This window comes from Etheostoma spectabile, chromosome 14 (assembly GCF_008692095.1).
Source record: "Etheostoma spectabile isolate EspeVRDwgs_2016 chromosome 14, UIUC_Espe_1.0, whole genome shotgun sequence".
NCBI classification, from domain to species: Eukaryota; Metazoa; Chordata; class Actinopteri; order Perciformes; family Percidae; genus Etheostoma; species Etheostoma spectabile.
The window spans coordinates 12,850,476-12,871,782 of NC_045746.1; the positions used below are offsets into that span (position 1 = coordinate 12,850,476).

The 21,307-nt window shown below is 40.9% G+C and overlaps 2 protein-coding genes and 1 long non-coding RNA gene across 6 annotated transcripts in view; 2 read left to right on the forward strand and 1 right to left on the reverse strand.

Moving 5' to 3' along the window:
* Window positions 1-7,059: 7,059 nt before the first annotated feature.
* Window positions 7,060-11,963, forward strand: zbtb8b (zinc finger and BTB domain containing 8B). Of its 4 annotated transcripts, XM_032535973.1 has the most exons (6): window positions 7,067-7,177; window positions 8,485-8,741; window positions 9,181-9,373; window positions 9,713-10,607; window positions 10,757-10,935; window positions 11,415-11,963. In XM_032535973.1, the coding sequence occupies exons 3-6, from the start codon at window positions 9,200-9,202 to the stop codon at window positions 11,724-11,726; spliced, it is 1,560 nt and encodes a 519-aa protein (XP_032391864.1). In that variant the 5' UTR covers window positions 7,067-7,177; window positions 8,485-8,741; window positions 9,181-9,199; the 3' UTR covers window positions 11,727-11,963. The 4 variants fall into 4 exon arrangements, with proteins under 4 accessions (XP_032391863.1, XP_032391864.1, XP_032391865.1 ...); XM_032535972.1 differs by lacking the exon at window positions 8,485-8,741 and having other exon boundaries at window positions 7,060-7,177; XM_032535974.1 differs by lacking the exon at window positions 8,485-8,741 and having other exon boundaries at window positions 7,068-7,177; window positions 9,198-9,373.
* A 665-nt stretch (window positions 11,964-12,628) lies between these two features.
* Window positions 12,629-21,307, reverse strand: part of LOC116701799 (uncharacterized) — a 13,962-nt gene continuing 5,283 nt past the window's right edge. Inside the window, exons 3-4 of the long non-coding RNA XR_004335005.1 lie at window positions 15,133-15,142; window positions 12,629-12,733 (exon numbers count right to left, since the gene is read on the reverse strand). This is a non-coding gene — a long non-coding RNA (uncharacterized LOC116701799). The remainder of the gene's footprint in view (window positions 12,734-15,132; window positions 15,143-21,307) is intronic.
* Window positions 13,205-20,721, forward strand: LOC116701798 (tissue alpha-L-fucosidase). Its single transcript, XM_032535752.1, has 7 exons — window positions 13,205-13,651; window positions 14,448-14,582; window positions 15,155-15,398; window positions 16,300-16,500; window positions 18,218-18,408; window positions 19,392-19,491; window positions 19,587-20,721. The coding sequence occupies exons 1-7, from the start codon at window positions 13,284-13,286 to the stop codon at window positions 19,722-19,724; spliced, it is 1,377 nt and encodes a 458-aa protein (XP_032391643.1). The 5' UTR covers window positions 13,205-13,283; the 3' UTR covers window positions 19,725-20,721.

The following is a 21,307-nucleotide window of genomic DNA, read 5'->3' on the forward strand; positions in this document are numbered from 1 at the left end:
AAGAGTTGCTCATAAGAATGGCATTGGCATTTGCAAATGTATCTTTTAAATAACAAGGTACTCAAAAATAACTCTTTAGATGTAATCAAGTCTAAACAAAATGTTTGTTCACGCTTTAGAACCCCTGCCGAGAATATATGAAATGCCAATTGTGGTCAAAGGAGTCCTGCATGGTGCCCTGCTGTATGCAAGCACCATTAACATACGCCCAAAAAAATCAGTAGATTTCTTATTGGTATGAGGCCTTTGTAGTAGTCCATCTGTGGCTGGGTGCTCAGTCACTGGGGTCAAGATTGGATTGGCATGGGAACTGGCACTGGAGCAGCTTGGCACTGTCTAGGCTGAAGCCATGAGGGAATTATTTGCCCTTCAGACACATAAGGAATGCCTGGAACCTGTGGGACTGCCTGTCTGGCTGTCGCCACGATTCACTTGGAATAACCTGGATATATGAGGCATTCCTGGGAACGCCATGCAGGTTTATTCCTATGGGGTGTTTGCCAAAGAGCTGCATTGTGTTTTTAGGATCTGATTGAGCTGATATGAGGTGTGAATAAACCTCCAGAAAAATAGAGTTAGACACAGTCAGTATATATGTTTGTGATAGTGGCTGCTGTGATTTGGGGTGTCAAGAAGGCAGGAGGGCTGCTGCGATCATGGGTCATGCTGCCTGTCAGAGAGTGAGAGACACAGCGAGAGCGAGAGCGAGAGAGAGAGAGAGAGAGAGAGAGAGAGATAGATAGATAGAGAGAGAGAGAGAGAGAGAGAGAGAGAGAGTCCTTCCTCCTCATCCGGCTCCCCCTATGCAGATAAATAAAGAGGCTAAAAGCCGAAGAGAAGAAGCAGAAAGGAACTTTTGTGGCTTCTGAGTGGGGTCCTTTTCATGGCGGTTCCCACAGCACTGGGCCTGTGATGACATTCACCATGTTTCACACACACACACACACACACACACACACACACACACACACACACACACACACACACACACTGATGGTCCCTGTGACTGCGGTGACTTTCGCTGGTGCCGGGCCCCAGACGGGACGGCGAGGGCCCCGAGAGCCACAGGCAGCCATTGTGCTGTCGCCGCGGAAACCAGCCTCTTTATGTCAGACATGTTTTTCTGTTTGTTTTCTTTTTTATGTCTTTAATGTGGGCAAGGGGGAATGTTTCCCCTCTAATCCCCCCCCCCCCTCACTGCTCTGCGTTATTTCCCCCCAATACCCATCTTCCTCCATCCCCCCAATCCATCCACATTTGTTTCTCTTATTTCCCTCCCCCTTCTCGTCCTCTCCCACTCCCTTTCTCCCTTATGTTGTCTCCCCCTTTTTCCCCCTGGAGATCGTCATTTGTAAAGCTCTTTGCTTAGACAGCCCATATCTTTGTCATGGTGTTGCGGCCTCCCTCTCACTCAGCTCCTTTTTATCTATACTTCATGAGGTTTTGGCACAAAGTGGCACTTTTTCTTCTTGCACTGAAAAAAACAACAATGCATACAACTCTAAAACAACAAAACCTGTCCCGAAAAGAATTCTGCCTTTCCCACGCTAAGCCAATTTTCTTCACAAGATTAAACACACTCCCAATAACAAAATAAAAGAAAGGGGGACGGGGGTGGGTGGAGAAGAATCTGGTTATGATTCCTGTCTCCAAAAAAGCCAGCAGAGGATGTCCCAAAGTCATCCAGTGAGAAAAACAAACCTAAAAAAAGCTAACTGTTACTATTTTTAAGTGCTTGAAGAATGTCGTTCTGTGCCATGACTCAAAGGCACGCTGGCCCTCATCCGTAATCAGTTCGTTCTGACGGCACTCCTCTGCCACATCACACACACGACGCAAATCTTTTATAAGCCGTGAAAAAACAGGAGGAGAAAATAGGGGAAAGTGAAAAATGAAAGAGTTCAAGGCTAATCCACTGTGTCCCCTCAGCCATGCATGCATGCTGTGCCTCATTTGATGACTGGGGTTTTTAAGATTCAGCTAATATAAGCCACTGTAAAACTAGTTTTGCTCAAGCATTTTGACATTGCTGACAATCATTCAAATTTATGGAGGAGACTAATTTTTATTGCATGGGGTCATGGGATGATTAATTCCTCTATCAGCTTTCTATTTTTGTCCGCATATAAAGAAAAGGAAAAGTACATGACAAGGATGCATTCAAAACAAGAAGCAAATGCATCTGTTCCCTGGTCAGTTTGAAAAGAAATTCAAGGATTGGGATTAATTGGCTACCAGGGTTTTTTCTAAGAGCTCTCACAGAGCCATTAACCTAGGAGATGGTGCTCCATCCCTGTTTTACGCTGCCCCAGACACGCTTGGCTGCTGCTCTCTGACAACCTCTCACTTTCTCAAATCCCTCGTATAACTTTACACCTCAGATTACGGCCTTATCATGGGAGGCATTCAGCCGACACGTTGTTCAGACGGCAGCTCAGAAGAGCAGGCATAAGCCCGTAAAAAACAGCATAAAAACTTGCAGCCATCACACTGATGGGTCATTTTTAGCGTTCCCAGAAGGGGATTACAGTGAGTGTGCAGAGAAATAGAGGACGATTTTGATGGGGAAAGGATCATGAGGGTGATGCCAAACATCATTTACATATCCTGAGGGAGCTTCAGCACTCTCATTGGTCTTGAAGGATGCTTTTATAATCAAAATGACTAGAAGATGGATGCACAGCACATTCCTTTATTTTAATATTTTCTACTATTACTAGTCTGCATTGTGCAAAAGTGATATGGCCGTTCTTGAATAGATTGCTATTCTTTTTTTCACATGAGCTCAAGTACCCCTCCATCAACACCAACCATCATGTTCAAAATCTGTTCTTATAAAGGGATAATAAACTGGATTTTATAGACTATTAATTACGTAAAATGGGTTATTGTTACATTCATTTTTTATTGTTACATTTGTATTTTTCAAACATAATTTAATTGTCAATGTTTGTTACTTTGGTCAAGTTTGCATTTGTGCTACTACCACTTGGAGTGGCAGAAGACATCTGTATTATTTATCCATTAAGCCACGTATACTGTTCATCCATTACTTCTAACCATTTCACCTGTTTATGCACCACCGATTGTTATTTCAACTGTATTACTGTTACTTTTAGCTAATTATTTGTTCACACATTTTAGACACTTTTAGACAGTTATTTTAACTTTTCTGTTCACTTGCTTGCTAACTAGTTTTCACATACTGTACATGTGGTGGTAACGTGTTTCAACTGACTTTGATGGTAAATGTAAATTTACTAAATAACAGCATCACACCAGTTCGTAATCCTGGCTGTCCATTTCCCTCCTTCACACAAATATGTGAACATATCTTTTAAATCAAATCACAAGTAGTTAAGTTTAGTTGATTTAATTTGCAGCGCTTTCCTTGTAACTGCTGGCCACTGAAGACACAACCCCTGGTTCGGAATCATAAATAGCCTATATCAGATCATAAGTGATGCTAGACAACTTCTTTTGTTTTTATGTAAACACACTGCTGTCATTTTTTACATCAAACAAACAAAAATAAGACAATGCCATGACAAAGTTGATTTGACAGCGCACAGATACATTGATGTTGACAGACACAAGAGCGCTTTCACACATTTAGAAAAGCACACACAACAGATGTTCATGCAAATCTGCCTTGCTGAAAGGCATACTTGTGAAGTGAACTAATTCTATACACTCTGCATGTGGCTCATGCACAAACACACGTTGCCTTTCTCAGACATGAGAACTTGCTTGAGGTCAATGCTTGAGGATGACTAGCAAACTGTATATAGTACAGGAGGCTTTGATCTTTGGACTTGGCTGTGGCAAAGACAGCCAGCCAGTGCTCAGGCTCGGCGCTACCGGAAGCTTGTGGTCAGGGAAGGCTCCATTTACTACTCTGTTCTGGTGCTAAATATACAATAATAAAAAGGCTGGCAGATTTATTTCAGACAGTGATACATTTCCTCTCCAGCAAAGGAAGAAAGGACTGAGCAAGAGACAGACGTCTCCAGAACTCTGAAGAACATTAAGTGATAATTACAGAGAGATATAGACAGAAAGAGGAACACAAGGTTTCCCCCTCTCGCTTTTCTCTTCCTCTTCCTCTGCCACCACAGAGGAGAGTGGCGTCTCCAAACTTAAGAGGGGCGCCCACTGTATTAGACTCCCAATGATTGGCTATGATTGCATTATCTGATCCCTTGAGGGATAAAAGGACAGCCACACACACACACACACACACACACACACACACACACACACACACACACACACACACACACACACCGCTGTGTTCATTGCTCAATGGTCACTGCCTCCTAAGAGTGAAACATGGCTTTCTTAAAACATCTTAGGACATAGAAGACATGCTGAGAAAATATGATTCATATCATGCATTGTCTTTATCTTTTTCAAGTCAGTTTTCTGAAACACACAAGCACACACACACACACACACACACACACACACACACACACACACACACACGCACACGCGCATACTCCTCTATGTACTCGACTTCACCACCAGTCCACCGCACGCCTCTCAAAGCACTTTGATCCCCGGTCGAGGGTCCTCTCCGCGGTGCCTATGTCTGAATTCCAGAAATTCTGGGATAATTCAAACGTTTCACGGCACATACTTGGTCCCCCCAGGAGACAGCGGCGGAGATGGAAAATGCCACCACGGTCTCTCTCCCTCCATTGTCCCTACTCTTTAATCAGGCCCTCTCTGTGGCTCGCGCTGCCACCGTGGTGTGTTGTCTCAGCCTGGGAAAATGCCGGCCTAAGTGGCTGTTATGTGCTGAGGCGCGGACCACAGGGACCCAGCGGGGTGCTGCTGGAACCCTCTGTGCCAGCCGTGGGTCTCGCAGTGGCTAACACACACAATGAGTGAGGTCCCAAATCTGGATGCAGCCTTACATAACAGCCGTTGCTACATCTATTTACTTTTTAGACTGTGCTTCAAATAAATCACGAGCCATCATAATCATAGGCATAAGCCAAAACCCACTCATAAATCATGAATATTATTTGTTTCTAAGGGGTTGATGGGTGTAAACCAGCATTAAACTGCCACACAGATAGGGCAGTATTGTAGAAAGCCTAGTGGGATTGCTTGGCTGTGAAAGGTCTGTGGAGAGGGAGTTTCCTGCCCATATGTCAACAAATGACCCAAACAAAGGCCTTGTGTTTCCCTGAGTCAGAGCAAGAAGAAGGTCTGCAACCGCAGCTCCCTCTGAGTTCAACCCATTTCAGCTTTGCTTTGGGATGGACTCATGCTAGGGCTGCAGCTGGGTCAACTGACGGTTGGCCTGCCTTCAGCCGGACACAACGCTCCGATCAGGTCAAGTTTACAAGCTCTGAGTCGAACCCTGCTGGTTTATACAACTTTATATTTGGGTGCTCATATGCGTGAATAGAACTTTTATGAGGTGCCATAAATTTCATTTTCAAAAGAGGGTGAGTATGAAGGCTCATGTACGCCTACCCTGCGGTTTCTCCAGGCCACCGCGAAGCCTTTGTATTCACCCTGTTTGCCATGGGAAAATATCTGAAACAAATAAGTCACTTGGTCGGCACCCATCAGTGTAAAAAAACACTTTTAAGAGCTGTGGATTGTGCTGAGAGGGTGTGGCGCAGCGCTAAAGGAAAGTAGCCTACTTGCTAGCTCTTGCTACGTCCCCAAATAAAAACAGGAATTATTTTCTCTCCGAAATGAAAAGTAAATAAACATATTCTTCAGCAGACAAGATGGACAGGCGCAAGCCACCTGCCCCATGCTGAACTTGGTAAGAGAGGGGGGGGAGGGGGGGGGTGCACTCTTCTGCACAACATCATCACTGTCATCATCATCATCATCATTGTCATCATCACTCTGACTATGTTCCAAATTATCCTTTGGAGGATAAATTGTTCATTTCTGTCCCTATTTCAGAGATGGTCATTTTTATTTTGTTGATCGCACATGAGTGGAACATTGTTTAAAATAACACATCACCCTGCGCCTCCCCCCCAAAAAAAGTGGTTAGCAGTAGGGTTATATTTCAAAGAGCAACTGTAGATGAAATAAAGACTTTAATACTTACTAATAACAATCCTATAAAACAGTTTTGTTAATAAACCAATAAAAAAGTAGAAAATATAAGATTAGAAAACCTCAGTGACTGAAATTTGTCTTCGACAGGGTAGGCTCAAAATGACATAAATACACATAAGAATATTAGAGACTCTTTGTTTTTTATTGAAGGGGCCAACGGAGGAGTTTTGGGATGTTTCGTCAAAATGGACTTGACCCTCCCTTCACCAGCAATACATTTTTTCTATGAGGCATGACGCTCCACAACAATTTATTGGAGCTGTTGGATATGTTGTCTATGTATGACTGTTCAGTGTGGTGAACAACGGGGCGGCTGTAAATCAGTGGTAAAGCGGTCGCCAGCCAATCGGAAGGTTGGTGGTTCAATCCCTGGCCCTGCAGTCCTTTGTCAAAGTGTGCCTAGGCAAGACACTGAACCCTGAGACGCCCCTGATGCTGCGCCATCAGAGTGTAATTATGTGTGTGTTTATTTGATGAACAGGTGGCACCTTGTACGGCAGCCTTGACCCTAGTGTGTTGATGGTTATGTAAAAGTGCTTTGAGTAGTCATTAGGACTAGAAAAGTGCTTTATAAGAACTGTCAAGAACATTGTAGTAAAAAACAAACATTATATCACATGTATGTATCTGAAATCAGTATAAACTATGCAATGTACATGAAAATTCTGCAATTTGAAAGGAAACATCTTACTCTGGGTCAAACCTGGGACATCACCAGATAATCTTGCTAATAATGAAAGTCCCATTGTCAAATTACATTACAGCCAGGGAGGGTATCAGTTCCTTTAGACTAAATTGGATTTAGTCTAAACATTTTGTCTTTACCAGTCTCTTCGGGATTTGCAAATAAATTCATGTCCCCCAATAAGTGAATTTACAAACATGAAGTTCAGTAAACTACATTTAGGAGCTGTACCATAAGGGTTACGCCTCCGTCGGCTACCGATTGGATGCATGAAAAACGTCACTTATTGCTAAAGCGGAAGTTGTTGTATGGCCACTGGACAATGCACCTTGCTAACTTAAATCCTAGTGTTATGATAAAGGTTTTCTCGCGTTCAGTCGCGTAATTACACAGGTGAGACCGTATTATATGTCCTTTTATCTCACGGTCGGTGAACATGCTTCGTAAAGTACAGTCGCGTTTGTAAGTACGTTTAGCTAATAAAGTATCACTGGCTACTCGGCGCTAGCAACACAAGTTAGCTTGCAGAGCTTATTATTGTCCCCTTCCCTTTATATTTCCACCGTCAAACGTGTCTATCTGCTCTGTATGTTTAAGCTTTGCTGTCTTTTAGGGTATTAAACATTGCCTAACCTCAGTGATTTGAACTGCACTACTCTAATGCATATAAGCTCATCAAGGGGAGGCTTCCTAGTTTCCTTTCCTATTTAGAATTGCCATTTTTGAATGTGCCATAAAGCTGCCTTACCTTTCCCTGTAAGCCATTTTGACTTAGTACTGTTGTAAGACATTTTGACTTAGTACTGTAATAAATACGTTTTAATAATCTAAAACGGTGAAGAAACTGTCTCCCTTATAGAAATGTCAAGACAAGTGTCACACAACATCCTAATTAATGTAGTTTGGCACTACAGAACCAAAAAGTGTTATATAAATAAACCTTTGACCGTTTCCCCTTTTAAACTCACACTTACATGCTGGTTTATTGGAGGTTCCCAGTAACAGTCAACTTTTGTCAATACGGTCTACGCCCCAAAGCTGAACCCACTAACTAAAGATGTCAGCCTAATCATGCCTAAATATGTTTTAAAAGAAAGCTGAAAACGTATTTCTTCACTTTAGCCTTTAAATAGCTATGACTTCCCTGATACAGACGCTTGTTCTGGCACTTTGCTTCTAGGGATGTAACAGCATGCAAATGTATCAGGATAACTATCCTCAATCAACTGTCCTTCGGCATTCTTATAATAACCAATTATAATTTAATATATGTAATAATATAGAAAATAATATGCCCGTGCTTCAGGCTTAGTTCTCTTATGGCGTTTTTTCCATTTTACCTACTCTACTCGCCTCTTTTGGTTTTCCATTATGAAAAAAATCACTGGTACCTGCCAACATGTACTTTATTTAGTACCACCTCTGTCGAGGTTCCAAGCGAGCTGAGGCGATACCAAAAGGTTACCTGAAAACAGGCAATCTACTGATTGGTCGTAGAGAATCGTCACTAATCACTGCCTCACTGTTGCCAGCAACTGACGGGGGTGTCCTGAACAAACCCGCCATTTTTAAATAGTTTAGCCTAATGTTGTTTTTTAGTTTTTTTGCTGCCTCCAGCATCTTTTGAAACTAAATTTCCAAACGCACTTGCCAAGAATCAAAAGCATCACACCTTCTACGTTCTGTGTGTGTTGCATTAGGTTATGGCAGTTTCCTGCCATGTCCAGCCATGCTCGCCTTGGTACTAATTCTGCAATGGAAAAAGGAGGACAAGGTTCCAGGCAAGTCGAGCAGGTGCCATTAATGGAAAAACGCCATTAGCAGGCTGATAAATATCCTGAGCGCCGTCTTCTCCTTCTGCCATGATTCCAACTTCAAGAAAGGCAGTGCGCCTGCGCGGCAACTTCAGGAGTCTCAGATGCAACTGAGAAGGATTAAACACGGTTTCCACACCGTGGTAATCCACCGTGATATTAATGATATTTTAAATGAAAACTGTAATTGTTATCGTCAACATTTTTATCGTGGTTTATCGTCACCAGTAATCGTTACATCCCGATTTGCTTTGCACTGCTGCAATCCTTTTAAAATGTTGTATTTTACTTGGTTTTATAAACTGTAATATAGGTATTCTATGAAATGTTTTACAGATTATGTATAATTTAAGTTTCTTAGAAAGGACAGAGATAAAGAGAATGGTGACCTTTTTTTATGGTGCTGCAATGTTTATTTATGTATTGATGTGCATCCTGCTAATATGGCTACTGATTTTTGAATTATTCAGTGGGTTTATTTTCCATTTTATGTTATGCATTCTTTATATGCTATTTCATCTTTTTTCATAGCATTCTTACCCTGTTTATATTTTTTCTATTTTCCTTATTTCTCCTTGGCAGGGCTCACTTAGGTACAGACATGGAAGTGCCTTGCTACCTGCCCAAACTGCTCTTTGAGCTCAATGAGCAGCGTAAGAGGGACTTCTTTTGTGACTGCAGCATCCTTGTCGAAGGCCGTGTCTTCAAGGCGCATCGTAATGTGTTGTTTGCTGGGAGTGGCTATTTCCGGGCTCTTCTGGTTCACTATCTGCAGGTGAGCTTAGGTTTTATCAAGGCTTCCAAAGTTTTTTATGAGAGGTGGGCAAGTTTTGGGCATGGCTTCTTAAAACCAAAGTAATGAGTTGGCTAAGATAATATTGTCTCATCAATTATTACTTTAATGCCTTAAAATGTAGACCATTCTTTTAAAGCAGTAAAGAATAAATAACTTCCTCATGGGTGGCTGGTGAGAGTTGGAGTAAGTAAACTGGTTTGGAGGTCTGATCTAGTTTGTTAATGTGACAGCTGATTCTCCATTGTTCTTGCTGGCCATACATTTGGTCAAAGTAGGGCATCCAGTGTACCTGCTAAGATATGTACTATGTCTTTTCAGGATAGTGGGCAGCGCTACAGCACAGCATCGCTGGACATTGTGACAGCCGATGCCTTCTCTATTATCCTGGACTTCCTTTACTCTGGTTGCTTGGCCCTGAACAGAAGCAATGTCATTGAGGTGATGTCAGCAGGAAGCTACTTGCAGATGACTGATCTGGTAAACTTTTGTAAGGGATATATCCGCTCATCTTTGGAAATATGCAACAAGGAGAAGGAAAAGAACACAGAGAAGGAGGACCAGGCACAGGATGGAGGGTTAGGTCCTGCAGACAGCGGCACTCCTGCTGTGTCAGTCACCAGTGGTAAGGGGGCTGCTGAGCCTCATTCACAGGCTGCAGAGGCAAATAGAGGGCCGGGTTTAGGTCCGGAGATTGTGACCTCGGCTAGAACCCCCTTGTCTATCCCTGTTGCCACAACTATAGGCACCAGTAGAGACATGGACAGCGACTACCATTCCAGGGAGGAATTTGCATCTGGGAGTGAAGGACAGAAGGGACACATGGATCAGACAAACCTCTCATCCTCTTCGTCATCTGCCCTGACCCCAGAGTTAGTGAACCCCAAGATAGAGTATGACCCCGATGAGGAGCTAATGGAGTCCCCTGACACCAAAGACCTGGGCTCGTATTCTGGAGCCTCTCTCCATCACCCTCATCATAACAGACTACTTCCTCCCTCTCCCTCCAATGAGCGCTCTCCCTTGGGATACAGCCCTTCCTATAATGCCAGGCAGCTGATGGAGATGCTGGCCAGAGGTGAAGGCCCCAGTCCTCTGGGGGACAGAGGGAGACAGTGCTTTACTCAAACAGGAGGAGGCAGAATTGACGAGGGTTTAGGGTTTGCGGGATCTTCTATCATGGAGATCCAGTCGGATTGGCTTGGAGAGGACACAGGTAATTGGCGAGCTCCATCTAAGCTTGTGCAAATAGCCGAGAGTTACATAGGTCTTCCTGTAAACATATTGAAGCTTATAACATGCTGCTCAATGGATGCTCAAGCATTGAATTAAATCTGAACTGCTGTCCTCTCTCTCCCCCTGCAGGCGATGGTTTGGTAGTGCCAGTGAAACTCCACAAGTGCCCATTCTGTCCGTACACTGCCAAGCAGAAGGGGATCATGAAGAGACACATCCGCTGCCACACAGGGGAGAGGCCCTTCCCCTGTCCCATGTGTGGCAAGAGGTTCACAAGACAGGAGCACCTCCGCAGCCATGCCCTCAGTGTAAGAACTCAGAGGGACTGCATGAAACTGAATCGAAGAATTTTGATTATTCACTTTTTGAAAGCCTTTTTTTTTTAATTGAATTTTTTGGGGAAATTGCACAGTGGCAATGACGTGTCCCCTTGTTGTAGTTTACAGATTAATTGTTTTATTTTGTTTCACTTGTAGTAGAATTGTAATGTCAATAATACACAGTTAAGACTAAATGGTATGGAAAAAAAACAGCAGAAGCCAGCAATTGCTAGCTGTTAGTTGTAAACAGTAATTAGCCATCTCACTCTTTAATTGAGTGCTGTTAAATTCTTTTCTTTCTCCCCTGTTGATTGGGCTTTGTATGCAGTGAAGGAATTATAATGAGAGCAGTAAATCAGTTGGCGTCTATATTGTTATTCTTCTCCTATAATAATCTAAAATTTGGTGTTGCCTGCGCAAAAGGATTCACAGTGTGTTGTCTCTTCCACTGTGTTGACCATGAACAGGTCCATAGGCACTACTGGCCAGTATCATGTAAGAGCTGCAGGCGAACCTTCACGGGGTCCAGCGTTTCACCAGGACTCAGACGCTTCGGCATGTGCGACAGCTGCAACTGCGTGACCACCACTCACGATGATTCCACCTCTGTACACCCCGCCAGCCAATCAGAGCCCATGGAACGCGGAGACGGGGCTACAGATTGGTCTAGTTTTATGGACGACGTAGATGAGGTGGAGGTTGGCAGAGTGGAGGACTTAGTAGAGAAACAAATGCTTGAAAGACAGCTGGCTGTCTGCACTGATGTAGATAACACATAACACAGTGAATGTATAGCCCGCTGCATTTGGAGAACAAAACTATTTCTTGAACCGTTTTACTGTTCAACAACTGTAGCCATATTGTTATTGATGTTAAATTATTACTGTGAGATGGCCTTATTTATTGTCTCATAGATGATAGACAAAGTAGTTTGTGACATGTTTTATTTTGTCCAAAAATATTTCAATTCACAGATGAATCTACTGTATGTGGATACTGTTTTAATAAATGTGTTGTTTAAAAGTTGACACTTTTTAATCACATGTTTTGTCTTTTTTGCAAAGGGATAGAGGGGGGGAATGACATGCAGCAAACTGCCACAGGTCAGGGTCGAACCTGGACCCACTGCCTTGAGTATTAAATCCTCCACATATGGGCATCCGCTCTACCAACTGAGCTATCTGGGTGCCCTTATTTTGTCCTTTTATGGGCTTTTGTACATGCAAATACTATCTAATCTTGTGATATATGTACATTTCCCTGCTGCCTGTCATGGATTTGAGCAGGTTATCAACCTGCAGAATTAATATAAAAGTGCCATGTGGCGCCATCTAGTGGTTGTGCCCCTACCACAGAAAAAAGATTCAATGTTTAGCGAATCTGTCCCAGTCTTCACTGAAATCCCAGGCTTTTTTTGCATTCGGGAAGCAACTGACTACATTACAACGTGTAAAGAGATCACATAAAACGCTTTTCCCCGTTTGTTTGTTTTTCATGGAATTGCACAAGACAGTGAGCTACTGAATCAAATCTGAGTAGGATGGACATTTTATTAAAGCCATTTTATGTAAGAAGTAGACTGAACCAAACTAACCACACTGCCGCTGGAGGAATGTCTCATTCTGGACCATGGGTGTCGGACTGGGGGGATAAAGGGGACTGAGTACCCAGGGTACTCATGTGAGGAGGGCCCAAAAGATGCTAGGATTTATAGCTGTGCATGTGGGGAAGGGCCCATAGAAAAGGCCTTTCTACAGGGCCCACAATGTTGTGCTACGCCCTTGCTCTAGACCTCATTAGGTTACCCTGATATTCTTACCCAAACCTACCCAATCTCACACCTTATGTCTTATGTTGTTTTGTTTTTGTTACTTCTGACGGGGATTCTTTTGTTCTTTGGTAGGGTGAGGACACATTAATCAGAAAATTATTTAATGCCACAGTAAGTTACACTTACGTGAATTTTTTACATAGTAGTCTATATAATATTCATAATGGTGTACCAATGCTAAAAAACAAATGTCAGATGTGCAGTTTGACTCTCAGAATTTAAAAGCTGCATGGTTACAGATGATTGTTCTCCTGTGGAAATGACAGTCAACCAACGAAGGTAACTACTAGCCAATCAGAGGCAGGTTAGGGCGGGAGATTCCTTTGCCATGCCAGGAAACGCAGATTCGCCCACCGGAGGGCGTAAACACCGTTTGCCCTTCCCACAACAGCATTTCGGTGTAAAGCATGTGACACCTAGAGTTATAAAGTCACCTGTCCCCGCCTTCGACTGCACAACAAGAACTAGTCCGGCATAGGACTACGGAAGCTACTCACGAGGGACAATGTCCGTTCAAATGCGGCCTACATGCATTATACCTTTGATTTGTGTTATTCTTCTGTGGGCACCTGGATGTACAGCGCGCTACACAGCAAACTGGACCAGTCTGGATGCCAGACCCCTGCCCAAGTGGTACGACGAAGCGAAGATCGGGATCTTCGTCCACTGGGGGGTCTTCTCGGTCCCTGGCTTCGGGCAGTTTAGTGAGTGGTTTTGGTACTGGTGGCACTCCCAAAGGCGCGCTGAAGAAGTTGAGTTTATGCAGAAGAACTACCCGCCGGGCTTTAAATACGCGGATTTTGCGTCCGAGTTTCGCGCAGAGTTCTTCGAACCGGACAAGTGGGCAGACATATTCAAAGCCTCTGGAGCAAGGTAATGAGCAGCTGTCTGCCTGTTACCGCAGTGCATGTACCAACCTGTTGCTGTAACTTACAATTCTTCCTATTCACAAAATGTGTACAAGCCTGTTGTACAACTTTTTTTCTTATGGGCCACAGTGCGATACAAATAGAGACAAACCTGCTGTACTAGTATCTGAGTTTGTTTTGACCGCAAAAAATCGCTTTGATGGCCAGGGTTTGCTCACCCACAGGCCTACCTGCATCTGTTTCCTTTAGGCGGATTTATTTTCAATTCAATTCAATTCAATTCAATTCAATTCAATTTTATTTATAGTATCAATTCATAACTTGAGTTATCTCAAGACACTTTACAGATAGACCACACTCCAGAATTTACAAGGACCCAACAGTTCTAGTGGTTTCCTCCAGAGCAAGCAACAGTGCGACAGTGGCGAGGAAAAACTTCCTTTTAGGCAGAAACCTCGGTCAGACCCAGGCTCTTGGTAGGCGGTGTCTGACGGGCCGGTTGGGGTTAGAATGAAGAGTGGCAATAAAAATAGAAAAAATTAGTAGTTTGTAGAAGTTCTTTGTAGTAGTTCATGGCATAGCAGGACGCTGTGCGGCATTACAAGGCACAGCAGGACGTAGCAGGACGTAGCAGGGCTTATTATACAATAAACAATATATATTAAACAATCTATATTTTTCATCATATAGTAATCATTGTCTCTAAAACGTCATATCAGATTAGGTTTAACATAGTCTGTTACCATCTCACTTCCTTGTCCCAGTGCAAGGACAATGTGTTCATGTTTTTACAATTACAGGTATGTGGTTTTCACATCCAAACACCATGAGGGATTCACAAACTGGCCCTCAGCGAGCTCTTGGAACTGGAACTCAATGGATGTAGGTCCTCACCGGGACCTGGTGGGAGAACTGGCTACAGCTATCAGGAAGAAGTAAGGAGATCAGGAGAAGGATCCTGCTCAACATTCATTCAATAATACACGTATCTCGTTAGGGAGCATAGATAATAACATGTTAAAAAATGAATGTATTCATTTAGAGCTGGAAAGATTAGTTGTCAACTACTAAATTAATCGGTAACTATTTTCATAATTGATTAATAGGTTTGAGTAACTTTTTATTAAAAGAAAAACTTCATAAATGTGAATATTTTATCATCATATTTGGCTTTGGAAAACACTGATCAACATTTTCCTCCAATTTCTATCTAGACCAAACAACTAATCAAGAAAATAATCGACTGATTAATCAACAGTGAAATTAATTGTTGGTTGCAGGCCTTGATTCATTAATCAATGTGAATAATGACCGATTCACATCTGCAGGACAGCAATGTGGAAAGTAACAAAACAATCTAATATTGGTTAATCATATTCAGAATCTGATGAGTCGGGATAGCATAGTTAAATAAAATGACATGGCTAAACTGCTGTGTCGTGTGTGTGTGTGTGTGTGTGTGTGTGTGTGTGTGTTTGTGTTCACTCATATAGTTCTCCGCCAACAGGTCCCTGCACTTCGGTCTCTACCACTCTCTATATGAATGGTACAATCCTCTTTACTTGTTGGACCAAGCCTCTGGATATAAGACTCAGCATTTTGTTGCCAAAAAGGCTCTGCCGGAGCTAGTGGACCTTGTGATGTCATACAAACCTGATCTGATCTGGTCTGACGGGGACTGGGAAGCACCAGATACCTATTGGAACTCCACCGAGTTCCTGGCCTGGCTCTACAATGACAGCCCAATCAAGGTGAAATACAACCGGTTTTATCAGAGCATGTTTATTGCATAGTCTATAATCACTATATCAAAATGTAAAATCTTTTACAATGGTTTTTGTATTGATTTTACAATTCTTTTACTAGTACATAAGGAACTACACTGCCTAGCACCAGACTACTTCTCACAAATGCTTTAGTTTTAGGAACCATGAAGGTCCCTCATATCCTCCAACACTTCTCTTTTAGCTGTTCCACAAAAGCGGAACAAAAACTTTTGCTGATGCTGCTTTTAGCTACTTTTATTATTACTACTATGTTGCAACAGCCTGTCTGAGGATTTGATAGGAGCTGGAAATATAAATACCTTTAAACAAAGACTACAAAACCTACTTATTCAGTCTGGCTTTCACAGCCTATAATTATAATTTATTATCTGTTATTATTTTAAATGTTTATATTTGTCATAACTTTATTTCAGTGTTTTATATTTTTATGTGTGTGTGTGTATATATTATGACAGTTATTGTCTTAATTATTTTTATAACTTCTTACAGTTTTATATTATGATTGATATTGTTTTAAAATATTTATCGTTTTTTAAAAATATTGTATTCATATTTATATATATATATTGTTTTAATTTTTCATTCATCTTAGTGTGCATTGGTCTGTAAAATCCATTCATATATATTCTATATTATTTGTTATGATTCCATTTTCTTGTCTGATGTTTTTGATGTTGTCTGTTCAGTACTTTGAATAGCATTTTGTCATATTTATATAAATACATATTGATTGATTGATTGATCTGTTAATTTATTGATATCAAATCATCAGTAGCCTTGTATTGCATGTGAGAAATAAACTATTTAATAAAATGGCAGCAGCAGTCTTTTTTTCTATAGATAACCATTTGTGTGTTTTTTTCAGGATGTGGTGGTTACCAATGACAGGTGGGGTAAAGGCTGCTACTGCAAACATGGAGGCTACTACAACTGTGCTGACAGGTACACGCCTGGTAAACTTCCAGACCACAAATGGGAGAAATGCCAGTCCGTCGACAGCCGTTCCTGGGGTTACCGAAGGGACATGATGCTGAGCGAACTCATGGACCTGCCCTCCATCATTAAGGTGAAAGGTCACAGTAGGTCTTCGCCTACAACTGTACGTCCAGTTAGGGCTGGGCAATGTATCGATATTATATCGACATCGATAATTGAGGCTGGATATTGTCTTACATTATGGATATCATAATATCTTCATGCCACAAATGTTGTCTTTTCCTGGTTTCAGAGGCTACATTAGATTAGATCCTATTAGGTAGATTAGCTAATACTTTATTCATTCTACAATGGGGAAATTCCAAAGCAGCAGTATTTCCACAGTAAAAAGCAAACTAGCAAACAAACAGGCAAGCAACAGATAATGTGCAAAAAGTATTGAGTGAATGTAAAGTGGCATTATATCAAAAGTATTTTCAAGTAAAGTAAAGTGAGGTGGCCATAGTACCAATAATATTACAATGTAAGTAAGTAAGTGACATGAAATTAAAAACTAAAACTCTCATTGTGAAAATATTTTGTGAAAGCACTATTGGTCAACCCTACATTGTTAATGGAAAAACTCAAATATGTGAAGAATGTTTGGGCGATTTTAATGAATTACACAGAAGTAGTTAATGAACACTCAATTGAGGAGACAATTAAGCAGTACAGTTTAACCACAGTGTGTTATTGTGCAGTGCGTTCCCAACTCTCTGAAGTTCCTGTCTTCTTCAAGGTATATTTAAACTCATGCTGGTGGCGTTGTGTTTAGCTGAACCTTTAGGGTAAACAAAGATATTGTGGCCAACTAAAACACAGATTAGGGCTGCAAAATATATAGTTTTGTTAATCGTCATCCCAATATTAACTGGTGCAATATACATATTGCGAAAGGTTGCGACAGAGATTGTGTTTGTGTGAATCCACAGATTTTCTTTGTTCAGTAAAAGTAAGTTGGAAATGATTTCCTTTCATTTGTCTTTAGTTCAACAAGCAATTTGTTGCATTTAAACTAAAAGCAGCAGAAATGCAGAACTGAGCACACTTTAATATCTCTTTATTTATAAGTAATATTGTTATCGCTATAATCACAACGTTATTGCATATTTTCCTCATACCATGAGATGCTAAAGCATAGTTCAGCCCATGTCTCTCTCTGGTAAGTATGCCTAAGTGTTGCAGGGCCACCAATCCCCAAAAGGAGACAGTCCTGAAACCAAACATTTCCTTAACATGCAGCTGTCTACATTATTTGTATCTGTCTGAGCTTTCCCTTTTGTCTCATCATACCACATAGGCCTGCACGATTCGGGGAAAAATCAATCAAGATTTTTTTTGTGCTTAGAATTGATATCACGATTCTCTGCCACGATTTTCTTCACCATGACAAAACAAAACAAAGTGGCAGTACCAAACATAGATTATTTTTTTTGGCACATTGCTCATCACCACAAGCCTGTAAACACAGAGACAGTCTATGTTTAAAACTCACTGAAGAAAGTAGTAGTGTTTGTGATGCAATCGGCTCGGAAAATTAAATGAGAATCAAAGTCATTAAAAACATTGAATTATTTAAAAATTAAATTGTGAATCAAGGTCGCGATTTTATAAAGATTAATCGTGCAGACTTAATACCACAACATGGTGTTTCTGGAAATTGCACCGCAATATCGACATCGATGTATCAAAAATATTGTGATTTATTTTTTATTTTTTTCTAGCTCTCTTTTCGACTAGCTCTACGTTTAGTTTGAGATTTGACAATCTTGCATTACATTACACATCTCACACTCTCTTTTCCTCAGGACATGGTGTATGTAGTGGCATTGGGTGGTAACTACCTGCTGAACATTGGGCCGATGTCAGATGGCATGATTGCCCCGGTGTTTGAGGAGAGACTGAGGGGACTTGGTGCCTGGCTAGGGATTAATGGGGAGGCCATCTATGCTTCCAAACCCTGGAGGGTCCAGACGGAGAACAGCACTGTCACTGTCTGGTGAGATTGTCATTATGTGTTTCTTTTTCAATTCCATTTTCTGCCACTGTACCCTGTAAATTTGAACCAAAGATAACAATCCTTGGTTCAAATTTGACTAGTTTTCAAAGTTTCTTGGGCAGAAATATGTGTTTCTTTCAACCAAATTGCCCCAAAAGTAACGTGGATAGTTAGCTGAAACACTCTGCACAAGTCAAATCAGTCAAGATCAGTTCACTAGTATAATTGACTTGACAGTCTGTGATTATCCAACAACATCATCTGATTTGAATCTTAGTCAAAATAATTCATACTTTCTGCTTTTAACTAAAAAATTATATAAAATTTTGAAAAGGCAAAATGAGGTTTATTGACTATAAATTCCAAAATTGAGTATAGAAATAGTGGCAATAAGTTGCTGTGAGTGTAACATTGTGGTAGTTAAAAAAAAAACACAGAAAACGTTGAAAAAGGCTGCAAGAACATTGAGAATAAACAATGGAAAGAGACAAGATTTTGTTTTTATTTAACCTTTATTTATTCAGGGAAGGTTCACTGAGAGGCAGCCTCTCTTTTGCAGGAATGCCCTTATCACAGTCAACACAGTTCCACATTCATACCTGGAAGCTGCCAGTACAACCACAGTCTGATCAGGTCCACTGCAGTGGTTGGAGGTTAAGGGTCTTGCTCAAGTGCACCTCAGTGGTGGTAATGAGGGAGGGACAAGCGCTGCTCTTTCATTTCCCCACCCTCTCATTTGGGGATTGAACCGACGACCTCCCGGTCACAAACTCGTGTCTCTAACCTTTTAACACTTTAAAAAAAATGTGACAAAATTAGTGACAAAAAAGGTTTTCAATTTTGATCCGGAAGGTCAACACAATGGGTAAAGCAAAGCCAGGTTGCAGTGCCAGCAGGCTAAGCCAGATAGTCCAGACAACATATTCAAAAAAATTAAAATTGTGTATTCATTCCATTTAAACCACTGTTTGCTCCTATTATAGGTACACTGCTAACAACAAAACCGTGTACGCCATAATCCTTGGATGGCCGTCCAAACCACTACTTCAGCTCACAGCACCAAAGACGTCTGGAGCCACTCAAGTAAGCCTTACACCTGTATGCGTAATACAGTTTATCCCAGTTAAACTTATATGTCATAATCATAAACTCTACACACTACTTATTTATATCCACAGGTTACACTTCTGGACTACCCTAAATTTCCACTGAAGTGGACACCAGTCACACCGACAGCTGGACTGACGATTGTTATGCCTACAATGCCAGCATCTCCTGGGGATGCCTGGTGTGTGAAACTGGAGGGAGTAGTCTAACGTCAGAGAGTTGTAACAAAAGACCAAGTAGTCTTTAGGTCAATGGACGTGTCTGTTAACACTTTGCTGTACTGTGTGTGCAATAGTAAATGAAGTAATCAATGGGATTTAAGTGGGATTTCACTGTGCATTTAGTATGCACCAAAATATTAAAAGGTTGTCAACTGTTCAATGACAATGAATCTGAATGATTAAATGTAATTTGTTTGAAGTTAGGTAATCTCTATCATTTCTCTTTATTGAGCTCCTGTGTTCACTTACCCTGTGTTTTAGTGAACGTGATTTTTGTTTTATTTTCCCAGTATAAGGATGAGTGAAGTAGTTGCATTTGACCATATAGTTGCACTGAGCACATTATCTGCCTTTGAAAGAGATTTCAACATATCCTGTGTACTCTTTTTCACAGATTTTTACATCTGCATGTACAAGATTGTTTTTAAGATTATTATCACTGTGATGAATGGTTCTTTTAAATCTTTAAATAATGTAGGGTCTGAATATAATATGTGCCAATGTGTTTTTTATTATGGAGTCCAACATGTGACAGTTGGGTATCAGAATCAGAATCAGAAATACTTTATTGATCCCCGAAGGGAAACTCTGTTTTACAATTGCTCAGATATTAGAAATATAAATAAAGAAATAAAGAAATATAAGGAGTGTGGATATTTACATAGTTAAAGGTACATTATAATACAGTATTTACATAAATAACATAATTAAGGTGTTGCAATGGTGAAAAGAAATAATAACTAGCATGAAAAGAAATAATAATAATAATAATAGTAGTATATAATAAACATGGTTGTATCTTTCTTTTTCTGTGAGAAATTATTTTGTAACGGTTTGTTTCTTGATTTTACCATGTGATAGGCTTCTTCCACCATTGCCTGGGTGACCCTTTTCCTCTGTAATGTAATTGTACATTAATCAATTGAATCAAAAGCGGGATGCACAGTGATATTAAAAGGTTGTCAAAATAAACAATCCAACATTGTATGATTTTTTTTGGAAGAACAGGACACCTTAGAAAAAAGTGGTAATTTGCCTCATTTATAGAGGTATAGTATAGTATAAATCTGAGTGTTTGGATTTACATGTTCATTCAGATTTTACTTCCAGTTTGCAGAATGTTTTATCGTACATGTTTAAAATGTGGTGACGGGCCGCACCGCTGTTTTGCATTTGTCACCTTAGTAAAAATACGTATTCTTGATTGTATATGACTAAAAAATGGTCGAAGAAGATATCAAGAGGCCATCTGAGTAGGGCATGTACAGTATGTGTGTATCGCGAGACTTACAGTGGATGATGTCATTGCCAAAGCACAGAGCCTTAACAAAGTCTTTGTCCCTTTTCTATAAATTGCTCTCACACCTACAATTTTTACTTGTCGTGCACATTTATACATCAAAACGTAGGTATTATCACGCACACATGCCCACACACACGTACGTAGACAGATGCACACTCAGTGACACTAGCTATGTTTCCATCCACACGTTTTTGTCCAAATTAAGCATGATCCATTTTGTCTACAAAAAGTTTGTTTGCAAATGTTTGCTTGAATGTTGTGCAATTCA